The sequence below is a fragment of the Paroedura picta genome, chromosome 1, assembly GCF_049243985.1.
Source record: "Paroedura picta isolate Pp20150507F chromosome 1, Ppicta_v3.0, whole genome shotgun sequence".
NCBI lineage: Eukaryota > Metazoa > Chordata > Lepidosauria > Squamata > Gekkonidae > Paroedura > Paroedura picta.
This window is the reverse complement of record NC_135369.1, coordinates 74,306,417-74,322,957: the sequence shown is the minus strand read 5'-3', so window position 1 is coordinate 74,322,957 and position 16,541 is coordinate 74,306,417. Positions and strand designations below refer to the sequence as shown.

At 39.9% G+C, this 16,541-nt stretch overlaps 1 protein-coding gene across 12 annotated transcripts in view; it reads left to right on the top strand.

Moving 5' to 3' along the window:
• Positions 1-16,541, top strand: part of LTBP1 (latent transforming growth factor beta binding protein 1) — a 276,190-nt gene that overhangs the window by 137,128 nt on the left and 122,521 nt on the right. For 3 of the 12 annotated variants that reach the window (XM_077343401.1, XM_077343391.1, XM_077343477.1), the window contains 4 exons: positions 7,807-7,929; positions 11,313-11,480; positions 13,328-13,561; positions 16,104-16,126. In XM_077343401.1, the coding sequence (XP_077199516.1) occupies positions 7,807-7,929; positions 11,313-11,480; positions 13,328-13,561; positions 16,104-16,126 (548 nt within the window). The remainder of the gene's footprint in view (positions 1-7,806; positions 7,930-11,312; positions 11,481-13,327; positions 13,562-16,103; positions 16,127-16,541) is intronic. The other 9 variants (XM_077343416.1, XM_077343408.1, XM_077343469.1 and 6 more) reach the window with 4 other exon arrangements.

Genomic DNA, 16,541 nt, shown 5'->3' with positions numbered 1-16,541 from the left:
AATGGGCAACATGACAGAAAGGCATATAGATAAGATGAGGCAAATCAGTGGCTAGAAAAAGAAGAGTCCAGTATTGCTCATGTCAGAGATCAGTCCTAACCTGGAACTGTTATAACACACTTTAATAAAAGGTTTCCAAATGATCTCTAGCACAGCTTCCAGCACAGATCTTTAAAATAGTGATTACAGTTAAACAACAATCAACTTTTGCAGGGTCTGCTATGGAGCTCTTCCGCCAGGCATTTGGTTGAGGCTGGGCTGCCAGTAACATCTAAGACCCCACCCCCATGATAACATTTATACTCTGGTATATATAAGAATTAATGTGGGAGAGGCTGCTAGTAATGATGCAGGGACGATTCTACTGTTTTATTTTATGGAAAGAAAGAAAGAAAGAAAGAAAGAAAGAAAGAAAGAAAGAAAGAAAGAAAGAAAGAAAGAAAGAAAGAAAGAAAGAAAGAAAGAAAGAAAGAAAGAAAGAAAGAAAGAACCCAAGCACAGATGTGCAAGAGCACCACCCTCTAAAAGGGATAGTTATATAAGGATTACAACTCGCTACTTTAATTAGATATTCTATAGCATAATATAGGAAAGCATATAATCTGTTGGCTAAAAAGGTTTCTTGATGTGTATTCCTGTTCAAGTTCTATATTCTATAATCCAAGCCACTGTTATGATAACTGAGACTTGGGGGTTTAGAACATCTTGCTGGATCCAAAGTCTCTGCTATAGGCATCTTGTCAGTCACCTGCAGTGTTATATCAGTCCTCAGAATTTCTTGGTAATTCCTCCTCACAGATTGGATGCCATTAAGATGGTACAGAAACTAGTAGTGACATGGTACAGCCGTGTCTTTTTCCACTCTACTTGAGTGTTTCTCTTCCTTTCCCACCAATTCCATTTCAATGAATCAGAACTCTATGTACTATAAAGAGGTGAGAGTGGCCTTTTTCATCAGCAAGGATAGGTTGCCGAGTTTCTTATTGTTGGATGAGGCCCCTTCCAAAAAGTCATTAGCTCTGGAAAAAAATTCCCAGGCTTTTTTCCCAATTGTGAAAAACATATTTTCTTCCCTTCCTGGGTTGGAATATATTTCATTTTATCCCTAGCATCTTGTTTTCCTGTTTCTGCTTCTACTGTTCCAGAAGTTGTGTCCAGATCATATAGTTTTCTCTAGTCTCTTACTGTTTGAGACTTAGCCTAGCTTCTTATCCTGTATTTTCCTATTTTTGATTACAGAAGAGCTCTGCTGGATCAGACCAGTGTTCCATATAGTTCAGCAGCATGTCTCACACAGACCATTTCCGCACTGGAGGTTTCATGCCAGGCTGGAGTCTGAAATGGGGCAGGTCGCCCCAACCTCTTTGTGTTTCCGCATAGGGGAGCATTTGGCCCGGTGCACCTCGTCCAATCTGGATTTGTGCTCCTGCATGGGAGCAGCAGCAGTGAAGTTCTCAGTGTGGAAAAGGTCACATTGACCAATTACTTTTTTTTGTAGATTGCCACAGCACTAATAAAACTGTTCTGACCAAATAGCCACCTACCTCACAGGGTATCTGTTGTGGGGAGAAGCTGCTTTGAGACCTCTTCGGGTAGAGAAACCAACTCTTTTTCTTCTTCTTCTTCTTCTTCTTCTTCTTCTTCTTCTTCTTCTTCTTCTTCTTCTTCTTCTTCTTCTTCTTCTTCTTCTTCTTCTTCTTCTTCTTCTTCGTATGAAGTCCTTTTTTGGAGAATGTTCCCCACTTAAACCACTGTCTTTGTACTAGCTGTGTAGTGATTTACACCATCAATTCCAACTGTTGTAACAAGACACTAGTCTAAATTATGTATTTTTTCCAACATCTCATACTTTCAATCTGCTTTTAATAAGTTAATTTTTTTTCGGTTTTACTTGTTAAAGATGGCATAAAGCAAATGAAAAGGTTTTAAAGCCGTTGACCTGTTTTTAATGCAGCCTTCATCTTGATCCAGATTCCATTTCCAGCTGCCTTAACAGGTTGATTTTGGTATAATTTACACAGCTGTACAAGACTGCGGGTGGCCGGATATGTGTTGGGTAGGTGGCCACTAACCACAGAATGAATATTAATTCATTGGATGGGAAACTTACAAGGCTTTTTTGCTCAAAATGCTGAAGCAACAATCATTCATATTTTTCTTCTGTCCAAGAAGGCATTTGAGGTTTTGTTACTAATTTGTGTATGCTTCATGCTGGGTCTATCTTCTATAGAATTATAGAAGGTCTATCTTCGGATAGAATTATGTACTACAGGACTTGATGTCAATATAGTGGCTTTCTGATAAGATTACCAGAAATCACTTCTGATAAATACTCACCAAAATCTTGCTAAATTATGCTGTCATTCTGTACCTACCTAGTATATTTTTGCTCCACCCTTCATCTAAGGAGGTAGGTCCACATTGAGAAGACATTGGGCAATTCCGCACATTGAAAAAATTAGCATTATGCCAGCACAATGATGTAATGCTAAAAATTAACATGCCTCCCACCATTCCTCACCTCCTGGCTCTTTCACTTCTCACTCCTGCCTTCTCTCACTTCTTGGAACTCTGCATGTCTGCCTGTAATGGCGGAAGAGAGCTACGCTATACACACGATTCTCCTCTACCTGTCAGTCATGCAAATCAGCCAATCACCTTTCTCCTATTTTTAAAGGGGCCGCAAGTCAAGCTAAAAAATTTTTTAAGTCAAACTCCTCTGTTTAGATGTCTATGCATATAATCAAAGATGCATAGTGCTTCGTTTTAATGCCACTCCTTTTGTATTCATGAGCCTTGTAGCCTTTACAAATTGATCTTGTTCCTGGATCAGGGGGAGGGTTAGGAAGGCATGCTTCATGTGTTAACTGGAGGGGAAAATGTTGTTTTTTTTCTTTGCCTGGACGATTAAATGTGTACTCGTTGCTCCAGGCACTTTGCTTAAAAAAAAAGAAACCCCATCTCTGGGAGAAGGGAGAGGGAGGCAGGGGCGGGCACTGGAAGTGGAGATAGCACTATGTTGGCTCCACAAAGTTCCTTGGTGTGTTGCTTGCTGGGTGCTCTCCTCCCATTCGTGCTACATGGCTGGAGGAATCCACTTTATGCGATTCTCCAGCTAGCACTTTAAAATGGAGGATGTAGCTGCTGGGATGCTGGATGTTGGTGAAGTTGTGCAAAATTCCTAAAATATGGTGTCTGCAAAAGTTAAGTATTTCACTACATTTGTTGGATGCGAAATTGCCCGCTGTCTCCAAGCAGCAGATAATGCCAGTCTGGTGGACAGCACTTTGGAAGTCAGGTTCTGAGTGCTGAAATAACAGCAGTAGTTAGTGAAACCCTAGATACTGGCCTCATTCAAACACTTAGTTGGAAAAGGGTACTGTTTCATTAAGGAATAGTGCATATGTCCTCCACCCCAGTATTCATTCAGTGTCATTTGTGGAGCGAGCACTTCATATGTACACATTGCTGATTCTCATCCTCACCTCCAGCAATTTTATGAAGAGGAAAATATGTACAATTTGGGTCTTAGCACATATAGTTTTCTGCGCAGGAAAAGGATCTAATACCTAGATTAGAATTTGAAACAGACCACAGAGATCACTTTTCAAGGATGTCAAGGTGGCGTGCTCCTTCAGGTTTACAGCTACTTAATGGAGATGTTCAGATTTTGGTTTGGGGTTTTTTTACACTCTTGTGTCATAAACCCACATCATTGCTCCCTGAGTTGCTGATTCAAATGATAATATCTAGCTGTGTTCAGGATGTTTTTCTTGGATTTTCATATGTGCTGTTTTTTTTGGAGGCCACTCATTCTGTTATATCACTTCCTGATTTACGAAATAGCTGTCCTTGAAGTACTTTTGCATCAGTTTCTTCCCATTCCCCCCCACACACACACACACACACACACAAACACATACACCAGGTGCGGTGCCAAACATTTGATGAATTTCTGTCTACTATCTCACAAACTGATTCTTTGGAGCTGATTATTAGTTAAATATAGGCATAATGTGAACCAGAAGAAGAAGGATTTTCCAGCCTTGAAAATAAACAATTCAGACTAAATGGTTGAACAATATTTTGTATATCTCTGTTACGTCTATTGTAGCTATAGTGAATGAATAAACATTAATGAACATTCAGAGCTAATCTCTTTAGCACTGATGCTTTAAAGAGCTATGGCAGAAGTGGTTAAGGAACTTGGCTGTGAGCCACAACGTTTCTGATTAAAATCTCACTGATAATTGTATAGTCACTAACCTAATTTATAGAACTGCTGAAATGATTATTGAAAAAACAGATGAAGCATTTTTAATAGTGTAGAAGGGATACCAAACTGTGGTTCTCCAGATGTCCATAGATAGCTGGAAAGCCACAGTTTAGCCACCCCTGGTGTAAAGTAGAGTTTAGTTGTACTGTAAGTGAGCTTGTGCTCCTACAGCATTTCACATTACATTTAAATTCATTCCTATGATGGCTTAAAAGTATAGGAATATGAATGAGAGAAGAGCAGAACCATTTTCTCAATATTCCTGGCATTAATTAACTTCTGTGAAAGATCTTCAGATTCAGTCCTCAGAACTGAAAAGGGATCAAATCCTAAATGGGCCAAGGGGCACAGATCTGTTCATCACTATTTTAAAACTCCCCAGGGAAAAGCTGCATTTTTATTTTTCACATAAGAAGGCACCTCCTATATTATAAAAACACATTTTAAATGATTTTAGGTCAATCTTTGATTGATCCTTAAAAGAGCAGCAAGTGATTTCAGGATCACATGTGTAAAGGAATAATCATTGAATGCTACAGTACATCTGTGTATTTTGTGCAAAATATTCTTATAGACAGAGGTTTTCTATGTTAAAAAGAAAAGTGTTGGTATTCATAAATAAGTATACCAATTTCCACCAATTCTCCCATCCGGACTTGTGAGAGCCACCCCTCCCAAAAGATGCTGGTACTCAATACTGGTAAGTACCATAATTTTAAAAAAGCTCTATTTTTATACAACCCTATTGTATACAAAGGTAAAGCCTCTTGTGGCGCAGAGCGGTAAGGCAGCCGCCTGAAAGCTTTGCCCGTGAGGTTGGGAGTTCAATCCCAGCAGCCGGCTCAAGGTTGACTCAGCCTTCCATCCTTCCGAGGTCGGTAAAATGAGTACCCAGCTTGCTGCTGGGGGGTAAATGGTCATGACTGGGGAAGGCACTGGCAAACCACCCCGTATTGAGTCTGCCATGAAAACGCTAGAGGGCGTCACCCCAAGGGTCAGACATGACTCGGTGCATGCACAGGGGATACCTTTACCTTTACCTTATTGTATACAATCTGACCATATAGTTTTTCCATTTTATGCCGAGTACATTTATTCTGAGGAAACCATTGCTTGATCCATGGGACCCATCCAACTACCCCCCAGTCTTGCATCTTGAGTTTCTGGGAAAGGTGGTTGAGAAGGCTGTCACAGATCAGCTCCTAGCATTCTAGGAGGAAGCTTCAGCACTCGATCCATAGCAGTCAGGCTTCCCTCCTGACCAGGGAGGGGGCGGGGAGATAGTGCGGGTTGCCTTGATAGATGACCTCCGGTGCCAGCTGGATTGGGGCGGTTTGGATATTCTCGTAATGTTAGTTCTGTAGGCCATATTTGATGTGGTCAAAAATGTGCTCTTAGCCCTCCACCTAGCCGGGACCGGGATTAATGGGACAGCCTTCCAATGGCTGCTCTCCTTCCTATGGAGCCAGATACAATGTGGGGGTTCCTTAGGAGGTGGTCCTTCCCCCCCCCCCATGCTTTTCAATATCTTTATTGATTTTGGATATTTTACAAAGTTTTGAATTATTATAAAATGAAGAAATAAAAAGATCCATTATTGATTTGGAATAGCTGGAACAACGCCTATTTTTTGGATTGGAGATACCACAAGGAATTGATGGTTTGATTGGAGAGGGGGTGGCTGGCTAGGGGTGGTGCTGAGCCCCAATTGCCATACCACCACCACCTCCATCACTAGGCCGAATGAGCTGGGTGTGGGGCCAGCCATGGAAGATGGCAGTAGCATGAACAGGACTCATTGCTCGCCCTGGCCAGCTGCCACTGCATCCCTTAGTCTTCAAGCCAGCCACAGAAGATGGTTGGCAGAGGTGGTGGTGGCTTGCCAGGCTGGTGCTGACCCTCACTCACTGCACCGCTGCCGCCTCCACAGCCAGGATTAAGGAGCCAGGGCCAGGGGCAGGACTGGTGGCACAAGTGAGGCTCAGCACCAGGCCTGGGCCTTTACTCTTCAAGCTACCCCAGCCTCTGCTGGAGCCAAGTGCCCTGTAGTCTACTTTTGGCTTCATGCCAGGTTGAAGGAACCAGACACAGAAGACAGGCAATGGTGGTGCAACAAAATTCACAATGCAATAAAATGCCGATAATAATCTTTAAACCGCTCCTGTGGAGTGCTATAAATAAAGCCATAAGGGATAAAGGGGAGGAGAAATGGGTGGGCCGAGTCTGTGATAAAAACTCGGAGGGGCCAATCAGGAGCCCTTAAGCAGCTCCTGATTGGCCCCTCCGAGTGTCACTCCAGGGCCAAGTGGCGTGCGGCTTCCCATTGGCTACTTGGCCTGTCCTCAGCTGTGCTGTCCAGGGAGTCGATGGGGGAAGAGCCTTTGCCACCGGTGAGTCGCCCAGGGGAACACGCCCCTTTCCTGCTGGCGAGGCAGCTGCCTTGCCTGGGAAGGGGGCCACGGGAAAGGAGCAGGTACGCCGCATCTGTTTTCAGTTCCCTTCCTAATAATTCCCGGACTAACATTTGCCTTTTTATTGTATTTATTTAATTTTTTTTATTATATGAGTCCACAGTTGTGAAGTGCTTTAAAGGTGACTTGAATTAAACTTAGAAGCAAATAGATAATCAGAGAAGCTATTTTAAAACTGGTGACCCTAATCAACAGATTGGCAGCTCACTAGTTTTCTTCAAAGGCAGATCCATATTGCAGTAATCTAGTCTAGTGATTACAAAACCATCATAAGTCAACCAAGTCCAGAAGTGAAGGTAGTTTACACACAAACTTCAATCTTCAGTTTGACACCATTAGTTATTGAATCTGGTTGTTTTTTCCATTGGCAAGGCTAGGTCCAAAAGGATCTCTAAACTTGTAGCATGGTCAGCTGATGGTAACCGGTTTCCATCAGGTATTGGTAAATCAGTGCATTCCAGTATATCATCTTTCCAAACCAGCATCCCCTCAATCTTGTCACAATTGGGTTTTAACTTGTTGCTTTCATCCACAATCTTTGAATCCCATCACCAGTTTAGGACTGATTGTACCATCTTAAGCACACCCTCCTGAGCTTAGAAAGCACCCTTTTATTTACTTTGTTTATGCCCCTCCTTCTTTGAAATGGGAATCTAGAGTGATTTACAACATTCTCCCCCTCTCCAAAACCTTGCAACAAGCCTGTGTGGTACATTAAACTGAGAGTGTGTGGATGGTTCAAGGTCACCCAGCAAGTTTCCATGGCAGAGTGTGGCTTGGCTTCCCAGTTTGACATTCTGATACACCATAAAATCAGAGTCCAGTAGCACCTTTAAGACCAACAAAGATTTATTCAAGGCGTGAGCTTTCGAGTGCAAGCACCCTTCGTCAGACTATGATCTTCTTACATGACAGGGAATATATAGCAAAAATCAGTTCTGTTACATCTGTGACAAAGGATTATCATTGGCTGTATCTGTTTGTGACACAGATTTTTGTCCTGCTTCTTGTACTGCTTCTTGTACTGCTTAACTGGCAATATTGTATGTTCCCTTACAGACATTAATGAATGTCAGCTGCAAGGGGTGTGCCCTAATGGTGAGTGTTTGAATACCATGGGCAGCTATAGGTGTACCTGCAAACCAGGATTTGTGCCAGACCCCACCCTTTCCAGATGCATCCGTAAGTAGAAAAAACAATCATCAGTTAACTATCAACATCCCCACCCCCTTTTCAGTTTGTAAGAGATTGAAGTATATTATGATTAAAGTGGCTTGACATTCTGTCAAATTGTGAGAATTTTAAATTTGATGTTGAATATAGTCTCTGTGATCCAACTACAATTTTAAATCATGACACAGTATTCAAAAAGATTATTCAGTGAGACATGAGAAAAAGAAATTTATTTCATCATATATCCTAATGCCACCTTGGCAAATGTTCAGTGATGTTTCTTCAGCTTGACTATGAGTTGAACAAAATGAAATGTATTTCTCTTCTTAAAATCCTATGCTGAGTTACGTCCTTCTAAATCCATAGGTTTCAATGGGCTTGGGAGGTTGTAACTCTGTGATCATGTATCTCAAGCTGACCATCATTTTAGATGTATTTATTTAAAAGGTTTATATTTCACAAAAAAACTTTTGAGATGGGTAACATCAAGGTTAAATGAATCATTGTTAAATCATATTACAACTGTATTTTAATTGTTGATTGATGTAAATAAAATACTATAAACTTGATTTAACATATCGTATCAGTCCCTAACAGTTGTCTATCAGTGATGGTCAATAATCAACATGTTAAAAAAATTAAATTGTCAGTGAAGTAGCTCGACAGGTGGATCAATGAACTTCCTATGTCAGTTAAGAAATTATCTTGTGGTGTCTTAAAAATTTGAAAAGCAAAGCACCAGGTATCCATCTGCATGGAATTAGCACCACAGCTCAGCTTCCGCTGTGGATAAAACCCTATCTCTAATGGCTAGCCAAACAGTTTAGGGCATTCAAGGTAATAACCATCACTTTTAACGGTGTCCAGAAGTCATCAGGCAGTTCTTTCAGTACTCGCGAGATTGGTTTCCAGCAGCCTATCCAGGTCAGCAGTATTATGCTGCAATTTGGCCCATCCAAATTGTCTTCATAGGTCCCTCCATAAAGAGTACAACGGCAAGAATCCAGTAACAATGTAAGCAGACAATGGGTAACTGTGATCGAAACTCTAGAATTGGTACATCTGAAACTTGAAACACTATTGTCATTAAATATGAAAAAGAGAAAGTTCAGAAATTTCTGAAATGTTGTAGAAATTTGAAAGGTACGAGGTACAGTGAGCATTTTAAGGCACAAGTAGATGCAATGTTGTCCTCTGGCCAAATGGAGGGATATGCCTCCATTTTGTAGTGATCAGAAAGGCTGTTTCAAAGTGCCAAAGGGCCTATTCTGGACAGGCCTGTCACAGCACTGAAGGTCGCCTGCCTTTCCGTCTGCCGCAAAACACTGCTGGGGGGGGGGTAGCAAATACAGTCTATGGTGCCATTTGGGACCAGAAAACCAGCTTAGGGGAGCAGGAACCCCTCCTCCTCCCATGTCACGATGGTTCTGACTAAAATGATCAGAATTTTTCATGGGAAGAAAAATATCCTCTAAAGAATCTGCCTCCCTGATTCATTAGTTCTTTTTTCTCCTAAATAGAGAGTTCTTGACAACCTGAATTACAATCAAGGTGTGGCCACAATTTTTAATTCTAACAGCTGAATAGCAAAATTCTCTCACATGGCAACATTTGAAGATCTTCCCCAGCAGATTCCCCGGCAGACCCTTTCCCAGAAAACTATTCCAGAGTGACTTATCCTAGAACCCAAGTGATCACAACACAATTTTCTTCTCTTCCCCAATTCCCTGGTTCCCAGGGTAAAGATCAGGTAGAGATGATGAGCCAATGTTGTTGCTTCTTTATTGTATGTTTGTACATACACACATGTTAATTTTAGTCAGTTCTTATTCATTGTTCCAGTAGCTGTACATGAACAGTAAAAATTCTGTTGGTGGTTCATAAAGTACAGTTAGGCTACCATGTTTCCCAATATTTCAGTTTGCAGTCGTTTCTTCCTGTATTTATATCTAGGGTGGATGGGAGGGTTTATTTTATTGCAAATATTTTCTGCTGCAAAATAATGAGCCATGAGAACACTAATAGTATTAACAATTGTTTTATGTTTGAGCGATCCTGGACTTCAGAGAAGCAAAACTTCATTAATTCTGGGTTTGTTTTACATTTAAGAATAAGTTTAAACATATTCAGTCATATGGGAAACAGAAGCTATCAAGAAGAATTTCTTTAATGTATTGTGTAAATACGAATATATTAGTATATGGGGTAAATCTACCAGCCACTGCTGTTGTACAACCTTCGCTAATTTAAATGTACCATGAACTCAATAAAAAGATTGTCTTCAGTTTTGTGGGGACCTGGGATCTGAGTGATGGCAAACATCCTTACCTTCCAGTTCAGAACTAGCTGGTCATACAGAACTGTGTGGTACAAATGTGGCATGCAGCCCAGCAGAGATGTATGGTGGCTTCTTGGTGCTGTTGGCAACATTTTTGTTATTGTAGATGTGCAACAAAAACAGGAGTTTCATGAAGCTCTTGAGGTCCAGCAGACATGACTGGCAAGCTATATCTAGCTTAGGAATGATAAAGTCTGAAAACAATATCATACATGGTTTGAAGTTGAGTTGAGTTGATAACAACTCATATCCTGAAAAATTGCTTTTGCCATAATTGAAACTTCCTCGTCTGCCACGAGTCTTCCCCCTCCCCCAAAATAGCAAATATATCTTAACCACACATTACTATCTCAGTGCTATATTTTGTTATGCGCTATAATCAAAGTTGATTCTGTTAATCCAAATATTTCAAATTTTCAATAGGATATTTAGCCCCATGAATTTGAGAACGCTGTAGAGGAGAAGGAACAGTGGGCAAGGGAAGAATGATAACACTACCAGTTTATACATTTTGAAGTATCTTTTCTATTCAATGCAACTTTACTGAAACCACACAAAGTTGTCAGCGAGTATTCAAGACCATCATTTTCTCATTGACTTCAAAAGGACAGTTTGCTTGTCAACTCAAAAGTGTCTATTTTGCTGTTCCTTGTATTTACACAGTGTCATAATTTGAGTGTTAGAAGTGAATGTGTGGTATGTCAGTGTTCTATATTTTTGCTGTTCACCTGCTTCAAGCTTCTGCTTCAGTGCTTCTGCATGGGAAAGAAGGCTGTCTTCTAATTCTGTGTTGTTGGAGCATGGCAGCCTCTAATTTTGACATTGGCTTTTATTTGTAGAAATATGGGCTTTTCTTCTCTTGTATTAGTTTGCCTTCAGAAATAATTCATGATCAATATGAGGTATTTTTCCTCAGAAGTCAGCATCTTTGTCTCTCTGTGATGATATATATCCGTTTGATCCTTTTAAAAAATCTGGTGATGGAAATCCTATGGTATTTCTCTGTTTTGTTTGTCATGTAAACTCTAGCATCCTCCTTCCCTTTTTGCTGCAGTTGATAATCCCATGGTCACTGAAGAGAAAGGGCCCTGCTACCGGTTTGTCAGTGCAGGAAAGCAGTGTATGCACCCTCTCTCTGTTCAGCTCAGCAAGCAGCTCTGCTGTTGCAGTGTTGGCAAAGCCTGGGGCCCCCACTGTGAGAAATGTCCCCTCCCAGGAACAGGTAAGAGGTTCCCAGAAAAAAAGCATATACTTGCACAGATGTGCACTATACACTACATATAGCATAGCTTAATGTTCACAGAATGGTTTCCTACAATATAGTGTTACACTTTACTAGTTCTTAATACATTTTTTTAAAAAAACAGACATGTTCAAGTCCCAACTTTCTCTGCTACATTTTCAAACAATGTTGAATTCCCCCCTCTTTGAATGATGTTTCTTAATGCATGCTTCGCATGACATGATGGATAGGGATAAACTGAAAAGTACGCGCAACTGTTTTATTTAAAAATGGGAAACTATATACTTTTCCAAATAAGATCAGGCATTACTATTCCTGAACTTGTTTCTGTTCACAGTTGCAGAATAAAATCGTGCCTTTCTGCTTACTGTGCTTGTCCCTTATCAGGTACTCCCAGGCCTCTGTGCATGGGTATAGTGATTTGATGGGAGACATGTACATAAAACACAACAGAAATAGGATAGGAGGAACAGATCTTTCCCTCTTGCCCTTTATATTTTCCTGCGCTGCTCAAAGGTCAAGAAGAGCCTGGGCTATAGTATGGGATGCAAGGCAAAGGCTGCAAATCAAATGGAAATCTGTCCAAATGACAGAACTCCCGCCCTTCCCTTTGCATAAGCCTTCCATTTGTGCAAGTGCACTTTTGCACTCCTTCAGAGTGTAATATTGATCACTCTTTTCAATCCTATATGTGTTGGATTTTGATTCAAATTCTGTGTCCACTAGTTAATGGCTGTTATGGAAGTGGAACATCTACGGGAAGGTACAATGTTACTCCTGTACTATATACAGGGTCAGGATTAGGGTGTGTGTTATCTGCTCCAGTCCTATGGGAGGCAGCCTGATATGCAGAAGAGGCCATGGGGCAGCTTGGAAGCATGGAGTAGGCTCAGCAAATGAGAAGTATGTGATGAGAGAGCAAAACATGGGTATCTGATTATTGAACTCAAATGGCCACCCGTCTGCTTAAAATTGCCAGAATGGCTATCAAGCTACAGTACTACTAACTTTGGCTTCTGAGTTAGCAATTTGAAATTTGTATTCATTTAAACTTTTAAAGAGGCAATACTGTTTTTTTTTTACTGTCTGGATGAAGGGGACTGACAAATATAAAATCCATATATATTTTCCCCTGAGGAGAGAGAAATAGCTGGGTAGAGATGGGGGGGGGGGGGCAAGAGAAAAGGGGTTAAGCATTGGCTCCACACTTGACCTGCCTCTATTTGTGATTGTAGCTTCCACCTAGCAGCTACATGGGAACAGGGAGAGATTAGAAGAAAAATACACAGGACTTCATGAAATACCTGCTTTGTCCCTAAGTTGCCTATCAAAGATCCTGAGAACTAATAAGAGTTTAGTAAGATCTTCATATGATTTCTTTAAAGATAAAACATATGAAACAGAGTTCATAGACAACATCTAGTGTTTTTTACTTTATTCCATGAAACCCACAATGCTAGTGAACTCTTATCTTACTACAGTGAGAACAGCCAAATGCACATGAAAGCTAATACTTTTAAAATACATTCTCTCATTTTAATCCTACAAGCCAACATTACTGTTGTCACATTTAATACCCTGGATGAATTGGATTACTCTGAAATGAAATCTTTTTCTGCAGTCAACAAATTAAAAAAAATAAATAAGTTGTACTATGGAATTCACACATATTTTGTGATTTTGGTTAACTTCAAGCTAGAAAATTGTAAAAATATTCTTGATGTCAGAGTTTATATGTGAGAGATTTTCTTCATTATATTTTCCAATGTGTCAAAATTTTTGTTCTGTTAGACTCTTAAAGGAATGTTTTCCCATCCCAAATCTAGCTGCTTTTAAGGAAATCTGCCCTGGTGGAATGGGCTATACGGTTTCTGGCTCTCACAGAAACAAGCTATACCATCACCCTGCAGTTAGAGTTCAGCCACCTGTCAATGGCAAGACCCAGATTACTCAACATGTTGCTAAAGGTACTTCTCCTCCACCTCTCCCAGCAAAGGAAGAGCCAGTGGAGGCACTGACCATCTCACAGAAAAGTGAGCCCGAGGTGGCTGTGCGAGAAGGTGAGAGTGGACAGGGATTTCATGATGTTAGTTTAGTGTGTGTGTGTATCTGTGCATGTGTAAGTCTGAACCTTCTTACTGTGTAAGTCTGTATATGAAACATGAACTATGTGAAGGTTTACACAACAAGTACTTGATTGCATCATATGTTATAGAAACTGATTTTCAAGTTTCAGAACATTGGTTTTGTTTGTTGTGGAAAGAATCCTGCCCCTAGGGCAAGGAACTGTACCAGATGAGCAGCTCCCTGCAAGATTCTCTTCTGTCTTTCATATGTTTACCTCAGAGTAAGTCTTAAGTGGATCCTGTTTTTATGACTCAAGAAGAAGCAGAAACTTATTGGACTACTACTGAATATTGAGACTCTTTTAAATATGACAAAACCATTCACCATCTCAGTTCTTACATGAAGCAATTATAAATGTTGGTTATAGTTTTGTGTCTCACTTTGCATGACTTCTGCAAACGCCTCTAAAATTAGCTGCTTCAAAATGTCCTGTTTTAACATGCTTAGCATCAATGCACCAGCAGGGAAAAGCAGAAGGCTTGCCGCATGTGCAAAAATAAATGCATTGCCAACACGCTACTGGTGAACAGACCATAGGCAGGTATATACTGGTGGCTGTGTGGAGTGTTGTGATTCTTGTTTTAAATGTTTTCATTGTAGAGTAGGCTGTGTGGGGGGACAATAGATGGGGAGTTTGTGGAAAGAGTTCAAAAGAGTCTAATAGAAAGCAGCATTACAAACAGTTTGATCCTTGGAGTATCTAGTCCATGGAACTGCTTTCAAAACTTCCTCACGATTCCACAAACCATTTTCTAGATTTATGATTTGCAATTGGAATGTCATACCTGAACATCCCAGGTGTCATTGTGAAGGACTGAGGTAAATGTCTGAGTTTGGATGACACATTCTAAGGCTCAGTTACATTTCAAAGTACGAGTTATTTTCATAAGTAGAGATTAATCTTTGTGACACTTGGCATCTCAAACAGGTCCAATGATAGCAAGATGGCTTGGGGATATTTTATTTATGACTGCACAAGAATAATAGGTTAGTCTTGCTGAAATCACTAATGACTTTACCATGCATACTTGGTTCACAGTCTGTATAATCTATTTCATTTTGAGCTGAAATATTCATTTTTAGATTCTAAATTAACTTTGATTGCCCTCATTTATTGTCAAATCAGCATTCAGTTAATTTTAATAGATTAAAACACATAAGTAAATGTTTAAGAAAATAATTTTGTCACTGATTAACATGACAGCACCAATTACCACCTGCTTCATGATTAAGCAGTACTTTCAGTATTCCATCATGTGCTGAGATTGATATTTAGTTCCTAATTGACACGTGATGAATGCTTATCTCATTGCAAGCTAAAGATCAGTCTGGTCACGTGATGGATCAATGATCGCTTAGGTTGCATATTTGGTTTAATGTGCACTAAAGTTATCTAATGATGACCAGAAATGGCCTCCATGTAATAGGCTCCAATGTAGAGAGCAACTTCTTATGTGGATATCTACTGTAGATGTACCTTGTACATTCTGCCAGAACTTTTACTGTCTGGGCAAGGCAAAAGGATGCATCTAACTATTTTCAGATAGCCAAAGATTTGGTTCTGATCTTACTGAAATTTTTGAACTGAATATCAGAAGCTGTATTGTCTCATCAATGGTACTTTTTCTAAAACAAAGTAGACATTTAAAACATGGGACATATTTAATTGGTTTATTTATTTTTTAGTAAGAGGGAAAATGGATTTTATAAATCCAGGCCAATAAATAACAGGGATTTCTAAATTGAGAAATAGTCCTTGTTGACTCAGAAAAGTGGAGAGGAAAATAGAGCATAAATATTTAAATTAGATTTTAAAGTAGATTTTGCATGAACTTCAGCAAACAAAACAACGAAAAGAAGAAAAGGAGATTTTTCTTTAGAATATATATAGCTTCTTGAATAATTCCATTTGAAAACTTGCAACAATGCTTACAATTTTGGGTCCAATAAAAATAGTTTTGTAACTGTGATTTTTCATACAAAACACAATGATATACCAGCATCCCTTAGCTGTGCTGTCTAGCTCATCTCAAAATTCTGGATTGAATCCTATGACCTGTCAGCATGTTAGTACTCGTAGGAGCAGATCCTTCCTACCTAGCCTTTTCTACATCAGTCCTAAATGTGATGCTAGACTAGTGACAGTGTTATGGACATAATGCCGTGGGGCATAGGGGGCAGACATCAGGAGGGGAAATTGGGTAAAATGAACTCTGTTCTCTGAGGCAAGAGGCTAAATTGGTGGAAGAAAAGGGGGCAGGTTTCCACACAATACTCAGTCCTAACCACAGCCTTCTGTACTCAGATTAAAACAGATTTGTGTTCAGCTTGAACTCCCTGGTTTAATGTCACTGGGACAAAGTACACAAATAATTTTAGAAAGCAAAAAAAAAACCTCCTGTTTTTTGTATACTTCTCCTTTTTACACTAGTTAATTCCCTTTCTTTTCCTTTCTTTTCCTCTCCCTGGTTTTAGTGGGAACTACAGAGCCATATCAGGTAAAATAAAACCTGCATACAATTTTGCATATTTATAAAAAGAAAATGAACTTGAGATCTGCATGAAACTATGGAAGAACTTTAGTTATCCTTTGAGACTATAATAGTTTAAACTGTGCATATCGGTGAGCATATCGGTGTGCATATTTGGATATTTAATTTTTGTTCAAATATAAAAAATATCATTAGTATAAAAGAAAATGTATCAATCGTGTCATCACTGTTTGGTGGCCCCAGTTTAGCATTCCCATTCAGCTCAGTTTATCAGCAGGTGTATAACTAAATTCAGTAGCAAAAAATAAGGTAAAAGTATCCCCTGTGCAAGCACTGGGTCATGTCTGACCCTTGGGGTGATGCCAGTCATTACCGTTTACCCCCCAGCAATCTGGGTACTATTTTACCAATCTCGGGAGGA